This window comes from Vipera berus (genome assembly GCF_964194415.1).
Source record: "Vipera berus genome assembly, chromosome: 5".
NCBI lineage: Eukaryota > Metazoa > Chordata > Lepidosauria > Squamata > Viperidae > Vipera > Vipera berus.
Window position 1 is genome coordinate 45,540,705 of NC_138207.1, and position 12,221 is coordinate 45,552,925.

General features: G+C 41.4%; 1 protein-coding gene across 1 annotated transcript; it reads left to right on the forward strand.

Annotated features, from left to right (window-relative positions):
- Positions 1-351: 351 nt before the first annotated feature.
- GOT1 (glutamic-oxaloacetic transaminase 1) lies at positions 352-9,523 on the forward strand. Its single transcript, XM_081329655.1, has 9 exons — positions 352-614; positions 3,524-3,705; positions 4,045-4,168; positions 4,368-4,480; positions 5,058-5,162; positions 5,357-5,507; positions 5,695-5,860; positions 5,941-6,083; positions 7,218-9,523. The coding sequence occupies exons 1-9, from the start codon at positions 491-493 to the stop codon at positions 7,352-7,354; spliced, it is 1,245 nt and encodes a 414-aa protein (XP_081185781.1). The 5' UTR covers positions 352-490; the 3' UTR covers positions 7,355-9,523.
- The last annotated feature ends 2,698 nt before the right edge of the window (positions 9,524-12,221 follow it).

Sequence of the window (12,221 nt, forward strand, 5' to 3'; positions counted from 1 at the left end):
TTTGAGAGCGGGCTACTAAATTTCATTTTTGATGCGTGCCGTGGTGCCCACAGTAAAAAAAAAAGACAATAAAGGTTATCTTTTCTCTTCCGGGTCACTCCCGTTCACTCCTCCGCCAATAGGCAACGCAGCGCAAACCAACCTCACCCGCCCACGGTTGCGTAGCCATTCCTTTATACAACTGAGGGGACGCCGATCGAGGTGAACTTCCCACTTCCATTCTTTGTAACATTTGATTGGTGGAGCCGGCCGGCAGGCTGAAGTCGCGGGCGATTCGCTGCGCAGGCTCGGCCCCCTTCGAGAGCCGCTGCCTGATTGGTGCGTGAGTGCCTTTGCCTGCCAAGGTGGAGGAGCAAGGCAGGTGCGGATTGGCGGGCGGCTCTCTCCGCCTCCGCCGGTGAAGGTGAACGTCTCCTCCAGGCGGGCAGCGAGTTTGCACTTTGGGGAGCTGCAGCTGGTGGTGCCGCCGCTGCTTGGGGCTCCTCCGGCCATGGCTCCCGGAGCAGGATCTGTCTTTGCCGCCGTTCCCCAGGCTGCCCCAGTGGCGGTTTTCCAGCTCACGGAAGATTTTCGCAATGACGAGGATCCTCGCAAGGTCAATCTCGGAGTGGGAGGTGAGAGAGTGAAGGAGGGGAGAGGAGAAGAGCGCACGTGCCTCTTCTGTCCCCCCCAGATCACGTTTCCCACTTTAGAAACCCACGGGCTCGTGTCCTTCGCAGAGTCCTAGGATCCAGGATCGCCTCTCCGAGTTTCCCGTAGGGCAGGGGTAGGCAACCTCGGCTCTTTTATGACTCATGGACTTCAACTCCCAGAATTCCTGAGTCAGCGTAGCTGACTCAGGAATTCTGGGAGTTGAAGTCCATGAGTCATAAAAGAGCCGAGGTTGCCTACCTCTACCGTAGGGCCCTGCTGAGCTTTGATCGCTTTCAAATGAAGCAAACAGCCAACAGGTGATGCGTTCTTAGTAGCCGCATTTTGGGAAGCTCAGTCCCGGTTGAAAGTGGGCCTAAGAAGAGGCGATAATTTACGAGTAAACTCCATCCATTTCGTTCTTCACGCCGAACGGGCATTTATATTGGTTTGACGATTCACACTCTTTATGGCCTGAAGCACTTGGAGTTTTAATCTGCGGTATCTTCACGTACATTTACCGAGATATATTCCTCTTGTGTTTGAAAAGTAATTAGTACCACCGTAGTACAGTGATAGAAGAGAGGGTGCTTTGCGTTGTGGGGATGCCTTTAAGTCATTGTTGATTCCAGGCAACTGCTGGACAACTTGTGGTTTTCTTAGCAAGATTTTAGGAGGGATTTGCCATTGCCTCCTTCCTAGGACTGAGAGAGAGGGACTGGCCCAGTGTCACTCAACTGGTTTTCTGCTTAAGGCAGGGCCAGCTAAGGTGCCTCAATTTCTATACCTAACTGGCTCCCAGTAGTATATGGGAGCTGGATAATTATTGATCCAGATAACTAGAACCCAAAGTACTTAAGCTGGTAACTCATGAGGATTTGTGTAATTTCCATTCTTTTTTTAATAAAGATTTTATTAGTTTTTCTCTTACTTATGTTAAGTTTTTCAACCAGCATGTTGTCTGGGTTCAAAAGCGCTAATACATAAGCAATTCCTAATCCTTGATTCTTTCCTCTAGCCATTTGTAGAATGACTCCCTGATTTGGTAGTATTCTGTTTCTTTATCTTTCAGTCTCGTAGTTAATCTGTCCATCTCTGCACATTCCAGTATTTTAAAATTATTTCTTCCTCTGGTGGTACTACTTCATTTTCCCAATGATTTCCATTCTTTTTTGTGCCATATTTTTCTTTGGTCTCATTTATGTTGGATTTCCTGAGAAATATTAGTAGAGAAGTATTTGCAATACATTGATTAGAGTTAAAAAATCCTGCAGAATGAGTAATGGATGGTCTGATTTGCCTGAAGACTTGTAACAAGCGGTGATCACAGAGGACAGTATTAGCGTCCTTTGCTTTATAAAGGGCATCCAGCATTAGTTTACCCAATGCCTACACTAATTTTCAAGGCACAGTTTTATGGCTCTTAATTATGAAAACCTATGCATTTTGGTATGATCTTCCATGCAACTTTCTTATTCTATTGATGTTTTCAGTACCACTTATTATCAGGGATATATTTTGGCTGTGCCACTTGGAAATGGGTCTTTATAGATAATAATTAAAGATATAGAATTGTGATTACAGTATTGCTTATGCTTTTGAGATGATTTAAATATAGATGGGATCATGGTAAAGCTCTCACCTGAAATTTGCAGGTATACTTTATGATTCAGCACTGCTACTGGTAGTTATATTTAACCAGCAATGTTATGGAGACTTTTTGAATTCCCTGGTGTATGTACACAAATGTACATCAATGAGAAAAGAGGAAGAGGCTTTTGGTGGCTATGATTATGGTATATGTGGACTTCTAGTGCCAGATACTCTAATTGGGATGTGGCTGTCGAAGAACTGGGCTGATGTCCAAGTACTGGTTGAGCCAAACTTCAGGGCCTTGAGAGATTACTGCCTGAGAGTTGCAGAAAAGGGAAAGGAGACTTTGCACCAGAAAATAAAGTCCAAGTTGAATGAGCAGCTCAGTTTGTTAAACAGTAGTTTTTGCCTCTATTAAACCTGCACATTTTTTTTCATCCTTTTGTTGATCATTATAGAATAGCCGAAAAGTCATTCTAAAATAATCTACTTTAAAGCAATTTCTTTAGTTCTCTTTGTACTAATATTCCCTGCAATATTTCTCAACTGTTGTTACTTGCTTCATTGTGCATCCTGTGATTTTAATCTGTTTCTAACAATCAAGACATTTCTTTTTGATTTCAGTTTTTTTGCCCCAAAGCTCCTTCTCAGTTATAAACTTAGAGCTCCCCAGATCTCTTATTTGTAACAGACGCTGAGTTTGTCGATCAGAAGGTCGGCAGTTTGACGGGTCGAATCCCGAGTGCCGCGTAACAGAGTGAGCGCCTGTTACTCGTCCCAGCTTCTGCCAACCTAGCTGTTCGAAAGCACGTAAAAATGCAAGTAGAAAAATAGGGACCACTACGGTGGGAAGGTAACAGCGTTCCGTGCGCCTTTGGCGTCTAGTTATGCCAGCCACATGACCACGGAGACGTCCTCGGACAAGCGCTGGCTCTTCGGCTTTGAAACAGAGATGAGCACCGGCCCCTAGAGTCGGAAACGACTAGCACGCACGTGCGGGGGAACCTTTACCTTTACCTTTACCTAACAATTTGATAGTCTCCATGAAGATTAAAATTTTAATTTAATTTAAATTAAAACTTTATTTTAATGTTTCTCCAAACAGTGTGTGGAACTGGTCCTGCATTGTTGTTAGTCTTACATGACAGCAACTATTCTTCTTCAAAGATTTTAAAGTGAAAACCAACAATCTAGAATAAGAAGAGGGTGCCTTGCATTCTCTCTCACTTACCCCCACCATGATGATGATGAAGATGATGTAACCTTGCATTTGTTAAGTTAATTCTATTCTCTCCTTCAGCTTATCGCACAAATGAAGGACAGCCATGGGTATTGCCAGTTGTCCGGAAAGTAGAAATGATGATTGCCAAGAACACTGATTTGAATCATGAATATCTACCTATTCTGGGTTTGCCAGATTTCCGTGCCAATTCCTCACGAATTGCACTAGGAGAGGATAGCCCAGCCATCAAAGAGAACAGGGTAAGCATGAGGCTGAAAAAGAAATGTTTGTTGCCCAATCATTGTTGACCTCTTAGAGGTCTGCGAAACATTGGTTCATCAACTACCCAGCCCAGCTACATTTTTGACACAGCTGAATATGATTATACAGCTGCCAAACAAAAAGGAAATAATACAGTTTTAATGAAATGATTTTATTGACACTAGAAAATAAGTTCTAAAAACACATTTTTTGAGAGAAATGCATATGTAGTTGAAACAGATGGTTTCGACAGATATTCGATTGTATCAGATCTTTTAGTAATTTGAAAGTAAGGATGATTGGTCACCTTACAACTCAGTATTTCTTTCCTGTTCCAGGTGGGAGGTGTCCAGTCCTTGGGGGGCACTGGAGCTCTCCGTATTGGAGCAGAGTTTTTGAAACGGTGGTATAATGGAACCAACAACACTGCTACTCCTGTCTATATTTCTGATCCTTCCTGGGGTGAGTTCAGAAAGCTGCTAATATTTTTGATTTGGAGTGGAGCAAAAAGGAAAAAAAAACCCCTATTTCTCCAGTGATGTATCCAAATGCTTGGACGTCAGCTCACATGATTTCCAGCATAGCCATTGCTGGGATTTGGGAACACTTCCCTAATACAGACCACATAAGGCAACCTAGCTTGAACCTTCTTTTTCCGTAGAAAACCATAAATCTGTCTTTACGGATGCTGGCTTCAAGGACATCCGGAACTATCACTACTGGGATGCAGCAAACAGAGGTCTGGACATTCAAGGATTCCTTTCTGATTTGGAGGTGCGTCAGATTGTCCTATAGGGTGGGGGCAATTAGATAGCAATTTGAAAAGAACACCCGATAAGGGTGAGCATGGCATAGAGCACCTTCCCATGTAGATCATTTGTAGTAGCTGCCTACTCTAGAGGTCAGTGAAGCATTATTACACTGAATTGTTGCAGAATAGTTAAACTGAACAAATGCCAGAAAGATTAGTATACTTGCTTTATTCCATTCAGGATTCTCTTCTACAGATATGAATTCCAAGTACTGGAAACAGAACCCGAGAAAGCATAGTACTTTTGAAGCATTTTTAAACTATACTTGTTCATGCTACCAATCAACCATCCCCAAAAATCTATGGTAAATTCCAGAATTCTGCAGATAAGGAGACCGAATAATTTTGATGCAGAGAAATTCTAAAGTATGTTTTGGTTTCTCTTTGGCCCTAATCCTTACTGATCTTCTGAGGTTTATGTTAGTAAATTTCCCACTTATGAGCAAGACGTTAATACCACTATACTACCTGCAAGATTACATGGAGACCTATTTATGCTTGACTTTCAGCAACTCCAGTTCTTTTACTTTCTTTATCCAGAGTGCTCCAGAGTTTTCCATCTTCATCCTCCATGCTTGTGCTCATAATCCCACTGGCACAGACCCCACTCAGGAGCAGTGGAAACAAATTGCTGCTGTTATGAAGGTACTAACTCTTCTGGTACTACTAAAAGACAGATGCATTTTATGTTCCAAAATTCTTGTCATGCATTTGACTTCTTGATATCAAAGGAATCCACAGTACAAAGAACTAGCCTGTGAAGATTCATTTTCAGGAGGCAATCGAGGATATTATGGAGCAGCCTAAAGCCTACACCTCTCCCTGTTCCATTCTTACAGCGCCGGTTCCTGTTCCCATTTTTTGACTCTGCCTACCAAGGCTTTGCCTCAGGTAGCCTGGATAGAGATGCCTGGGCTGTTCGCTTCTTTGTGTCGGAGGGTTTTGAACTCTTCTGTGCCCAATCCTTCTCAAAAAATTTTGGCTTGTACAGTGAGTATTCATAGGATCTGTTATTTAATTGGAAGATTTTGGGTCCTCCCTCCTTTGTATTTTTATGTTGCATTAAACTATGAGCCACTTTGGGGCAATTCCTTTGAAATGCAGGTGGTTATATAGAACTACTGTTAAGGGAAGAGCAGGACTGGTTTCTCAGTTCATGGTTGCACTTTTCCCTCAGATGAACGAGTGGGAAATCTGACCGTTGTGGCAAAGGATGCGGATAACGTGAAGTGTGTCCTATCACAGATGGAAAAGATTGTCCGTACTACTTGGTCTAACCCACCATCTCAAGGAGCACGAATTGTGGCTACAACACTCACCACACCAGAGCTTTTTGCTGAGTGGTAAGAACAATGTGACAAAAAGTAGCCATTAAATCTTAGCTTTGTGAGTCACCATTTTTGTCATTCGCATTCTGTGGCAGGAAGGACAACGTGAAGACAATGGCAAATCGGGTCTTGCAGATGCGGGCAGAACTCCGGTCTCGGCTTGAGGCTCTAGGCACACCAGGCCCTTGGCATCACATTACAGAGCAGATTGGCATGTTTAGCTTTACTGGCCTCAACAGTGAGTACAATGGGGCAAGTGGATGGGCTAGGTGATTAAGGGTGCCCAGAGGAAGAACTCCAGAGTAATTTTAACTGTGCACTTAAGGAGAAGGGACAGGTGCTGATCCTGGGAAAATATAAAGCATGAGAAAGTGATTCAGAATATCCCTGTATTAACCTCTGCGTGAGCTGCATTGGTTACCGGTTGCCCTCCGGGTGAGATTTAAGGTGCTGGTACTTACCTTTAAAGCCCTACATGGCTTACGCCCGGGATACTTGCAGGACCATCTGCTGCCAGGAATGAATTCCCATCGCCCAGTACGCTCACACAGAGAAGGCCTCCTCAGGGTACCGTCGGCTAGACAATGTCGGCTGGCGACCCCCAGGGGGAGGGCCTTCTCTGTGGGAGCGCCAGCCCTGTGGAACCAGCTCCCCCCTGAGCTTCGGATGGCCCCAGATCTCCAGTCCTTTCGCCGCGGCCTCAAAACACTCCTTTTCCACCTGGCTGACCTGGACTGACAGGGATTTTAATTATGTTTACAATTTTTAACTCTAATTTTTAATTTATTTGAATTTTAATTTTAATTTATTGTACAGAGGCCTTTAATTTTAATTTTATCTTAATTTCAGTATTTATTGTATGTTATTGTTGTTAGCTGCCCTGAGTCCTTCGGGAGATAGGGCGGCATATAAGTCCCAAAAATAAATAAATAAATAAATAAATAAATAAATAAATAAATAAATAAACCTTGTTGCTCTTAAAAATGAAGGTTTGGGAAAGGATTTCTAGATTCTGTTAAGGTACTCTGAAACTAGGGACTCTTCCCTAAGACATCTGTTTCTCAACCAGGCCTAATTTGAAGGGTTGGCAGGTTTTGTACTTTTACCATGAATTGTCATGCCTCCATTTTGGAAAGTTAGTAACAGGCTTATGTTTCACCTTGGAAGATGTTGACTATATTTTCTTTCCACACTGTTTATTTCTTAATGAACAAATGAAGTGTCCAAGGGATATGGTAAAAAAAAGGGGCCTTGCCAGCTTGCCTTTTATATCCTATCTTGTGGATGCTTCTAGGTCAAATATGAAATGTAGAAAATGTTGCTTGAGGTTTCTGGTGAGAACTCCTGACATTTTGTCTTTTTCCTTTTCCAGTTAAGCAAGTACAATACCTGATCAAGGAGAAACACATCTACCTGATGGCCAGTGGCCGTATCAACATGTGTGGTTTGACCACACATAACCTGGATTATGTCGCTAAGTCCATCTATGAAGCAGTCACCAAAATCTAGGAAATCTGAAATTGGACATTGCATACATGTCACTTCCATAGTATTTTAACTGCTTTTAAGACACAAGCTATCACTGTTAGGGGAAATTTATGCACAAGAATAGCCAAGACGGGTAGGCAAAGAGGCACTGCTTAACTTTTCCACATTACCATTTTTATGCTTAAAATCCCCTTTCCTCCCCAAAACTGCTCATTGTGAATAGGAGAAAGAATAAATATTGTTATCTTTCCACATATATGGAAAATTACCTGGAGGGGAATTGATAATTGTATACATGCAAAAAAAAATAAGGAATCCTCTAAATCATTTTGTCTCTTGCTAACTCTACTAGATTCCAAATCAGTCTTTGGATTTGGGAGATTAAAAACAAAAAGGTAGAACTTAACATGCAGTTGCATGCAATAGTTGACATAACCTTTCGTAGCCTGAAGAACTGTCTCCTTCCATTTTACGAAGTGTGGTATCGCTGTCCTTCCTCTTTGTTGCTCAGGAGAGACTGGGAACTGCAATTGTCCTAGAAGTGTCTTCTTGCCTCTTGATGTGTCTATGTATCCGTGTATCAGTGGGACTGAAACTAAAACTTGTTCCTTCTCTATGTGAGCTGTCAGTTTGCACACCTAGAATTAATAGCAGCTGGTTCAACAATGGAAGAATACAACCATTTCTTGCTGCCTTGTATCTGTACATTCTGCACTTTATGTAACTGACCCCATCTGACCGGAGTCTGCTGAAGCAAAAGGACAGTGCCTCAGGGGCGGATACAAAAATAACTGGCCTAGCAGTTATGGGTTGCATGGGGTTTTTCAGGAAGCAAGATTGTAATTACTGCTGGCTCTCAGTCTTGCATGAACTAAGACTATAACCATAATTGTACCTTATCCCTCAATGCAGAATAAATAAATATTTCTTCATGTAGCTCCCCATTTATAACCCAACATAAGTTTAAATATTGTATGTTTATATTTTCAAAGAAGTATCGTGATCTTGTGCTTGATGTAAAATAATCTGTTGCTTCTTCCTAGGAACTTGAGGACAAAAGACAGGAACAGATTTTTTTTCCTTTTTGTGCTCTCTACCAGAAAACTTTATTTCAATGGGTAAATTAATGTGTTAAGATTCCCTTTGAGCCCACAAGGCTGTTTACCCAAACATACCTTGATTTACCTGAAATGTATTTTCTGTAATGAAACCTGACGGTGCAAGGCAGCTATCCACTATCTTAGCAGATTTACTCTTCCATGGTCTCTGTATTCTGCCACCATCCTGTTATGTCTAAAGTCATGATTCTTTTTGCATCATAATCGCACTAAGTCATAATGTAGTGGTACCAGATTTGGGGTACAAAACCCCAGATGAACACTACACGGCAACAAAGAACAATCTTTATATATTTTTATATAATACAATACAATGCATGGTGGTTTTTTTATCTAGTGTGTGAAGCTAAATATGCTTTTTCTGCTAGTTTCCACTATGCCCCCACAGCTAAACACGTTTTTGATAGGTAGTCTTGAAATCAATACATATAATCAAGTTTGTTTTTGGACATGCTACATTTATGTTGTCCAGACTCTTGCCAGCATCCAATTTTAAATTATGTGGAATGAGAGACTATATCATTGTTAGAGCCGTCTTGCACTGGAGAGTGGATGAGCTTTTGATGTGACAAATACAGGCTTTAGATAATGATAAATCACAATATTAAGGAAACCAATCCTACATGAACTTATTTTGGTATAATTTATTTTTAATTCAGCAAGTTAAATTACAGAAAAGCAGAGAACTCTTTAAAAAAATAAACAGAAGCAACGGTGTCCCATAGAGGCAGAATAAATCTTTTCATTTTACCGTACTTCACATGCAAATACTGCCTCTCCCTTGAAGAACAATAAAATTGCAGTAACTCTTCAGGAATACATTTGTGGACCTGCCACTGTTAGGAGTGTCTGTCCATGAAATGTTAGTAGTGCTACTTTTGGATCTTTACCAGCTAAACAGCTGGAAAAACGGACTTCAAAACCACTTCTAAGCATTCAATGATCTCAAGAAGATGCATAAAGGCTACGTTTTGGGGGCATCTACTAAAACTTGTATTTTTTTCTTTTATCTCCATCTCTTACATGTGCTTTAAGCTATATATCAAAGGAACTAAATTTTATTTCTCCCAGAGATCTGATGTCAACTCTTCTGTTTTTGTCAATCGATTCGAAGTCAGAATATCAATAGGGTCAAAAGCCCATTTATTCACAGGTTACAAATGACAAGGTGATTTATGCCATTATCTGCACTTCAGACCATCAGCCTAAACCCTGCTGGTGCTGTTTATATTACCAGTATGTCTAGGGCTGATTTGGATAATGTACAGATGGAGAGGAATTCAGAGGGAGTATATAGTACAGTACGATGTTGCACACACATACACTAACTTCTTTTGGACCACATTAATGGAGTGGCATGTTCAGTAGGAAAGAAATCCTGTGTGCCCTCCTTTATATTTCTCCCCAATGATAGTAACAGAGATAGTGAGGACACTGTCCTGCTAAGCTACTTACAGGAATCTTTACATTCCACCTATATACTGTTCTCATTTCCACTTTTTTCCTGAGATTTTCTCAGCTCATATTTGTTGATACCACTTCTGAAGCTTAAATGGCTGTGGTCTCTTTAACCCTAAAGGTAAGGGGTGGTTAATGTTGGAGAAGCAGGTGCTGTCACATATGCATGAATCTGGTCACAGTCGGCTGTCATGCTGCAGACCTGGGAAAGAAGACAACTGTTAGAACCGTAAGTTTACAAAAACCTTTGTTTTTCCTGCTCTAATTCAGGCAGCTAACAGAACTGGGTATTTTCCTACATACCACTTGAGAAAGTCTAGGGCCCTTTTGGCTTAAGTACAATGAATATCGTTCCTTTTAACAGTCACCTGTTGATTATGACTTCTTACATTAGAGAGACTAAGCATGCACAAAAAAAGTTTTTAGCAGCACAAACAATCCTTAGGACAGGAAGTTTACAGACTCACACCCTGGATGGTATCTCTTTATTCTCCTACCATCGGGTAGGAGATATAGGAGTATAGCCAGCTGTACCAACAGGCTGAAAAACAGCTTTTATCCATGGGCTGTTAGGCTTTTGAATGGGATATAATCTCTGTGAACTTATGCAGAATTGACTTGGGAGGCCGGTGTGTGGTGTAGTTGGTTCACATGGTGTGGTAGGATGGAGGGTTTGTTGTCACTGTGTGTTGGGGGGAGGGAGCACGGTGGGAGGCTCAGTTAACCTCAATGTACACATGTTGTACTTTGACAATAAAGGTATTATTATTATTATTATTTATTATTATTATTTTGAAAGAAAAATATCAAGTATTGGGGGGAAAACACTACATCAGTGTAAACCTGAATCACTAAAAAAATGGAAAATGTGAGGATCGTGCCTCTCAACACTTTCATCTTAAAATGCTTGGAAGTCCACATTTTTGTAATCAATATGATTATATTTATTTTATTTTTATTTTTATTTTAATTCCATTTATATCCCGCCCTTCTCCGAAGACTCAGGGCGGCTTACAAGCTTAGCAGTAGCCTTCATTCTATGTATATGCCTGCTTATTAGGGCTTTCACACCCCTCCCAAGCGGCATTATTACAAAGTCAGCTTAATTGCCCCCAACAATCTGGGTCCTCATTTTACCTACCTCGGAAGGATGGAAGGCTGAGTCAACCTTGAGCCTGGTGGGATGCAAACCTGCACTAATTGCAGGCAGCTGGTGTTACTTGAGGCATTAGCCCACTGCTCCACCAAGGCTACATTCTATGTGCCTTCCCATCTCCTTCGTGTTTTCAGACCATTTTAAAGGAACATTCATAGCAAAACATTACTGCTGGAATTATTTAATGTGCCCCCGAGTCATTACATCTTAGCACTAACGTGGCCAGGAATATTGTTCAGTAGAAATTTCTAGTAACTAATTTTCAGGTTACTATGAGACTAAGCGCAGTGAAATGTCATTGTTAGATATTCATTGTATTCCCTGTTTGCACTTTTCTTAGTGGGTTGCTTGTGCAAAATTGCAGTTCCACTTGGTACAGCAATGTGGCTTTCCAGATACTGAAACTTGTTCATTACTGTCTTAGTATACATATTGTTACTTATTGTATCATTTGTAAACGTCAACAAACTTAATTTTCAGCCACTGATCCATTTTGTCAAAAAGTTGAATGGTGCTGAACCCAGAATCATGGCATGCATTGGTATCTGGCTGTGGTATAGCCAGCTGACTAGATAGATGGTGAGTGTGAGAAGTGGGAACTGAATTTCAGTGGACCTTGGCTAGAATACATTGGGAAACTGTGATGGACAACCTTGTGGGCCTCAGTGGGCCACTAGCAGTCTACAGTATGGACCAGTTTGGAGATACTGCACAACTGCTTAACCCCATCATAGTTCCTTATTGCAATTAGGCTGAGTCAAGGATAGCCAGTTGGAGGAATAAAAGGGTTTTTGACCTTTTCCTGCCTTGCATGTCATAGCCCTGTTCCAGAAAAATACTGTTAAAGCTTTACTACATCAATGGTCCCTTCCATTTTGGCCAGGAAATCAGCAGAGGCATTGCTTGGATGCTGGCAATGAGTTTTATAATCCAACACTTTGTATTTGGGCCACTCAGCACATACAACTTATTGTTGTTGTTGTTGTTAGCTGCGAAGTCGTGTCCGACCCATCGCGACCCTATGGACAACATTCCTCCAGGCCTTCCTACAACTTATAGAAACGTAGAAAACTGATAGCAGAAAATGACCTACTAGCTCCACTGAAAGCTGGTTCCAAGATTTCACTACGCTTTCTGTGAGGTTGTATTTTCTAAT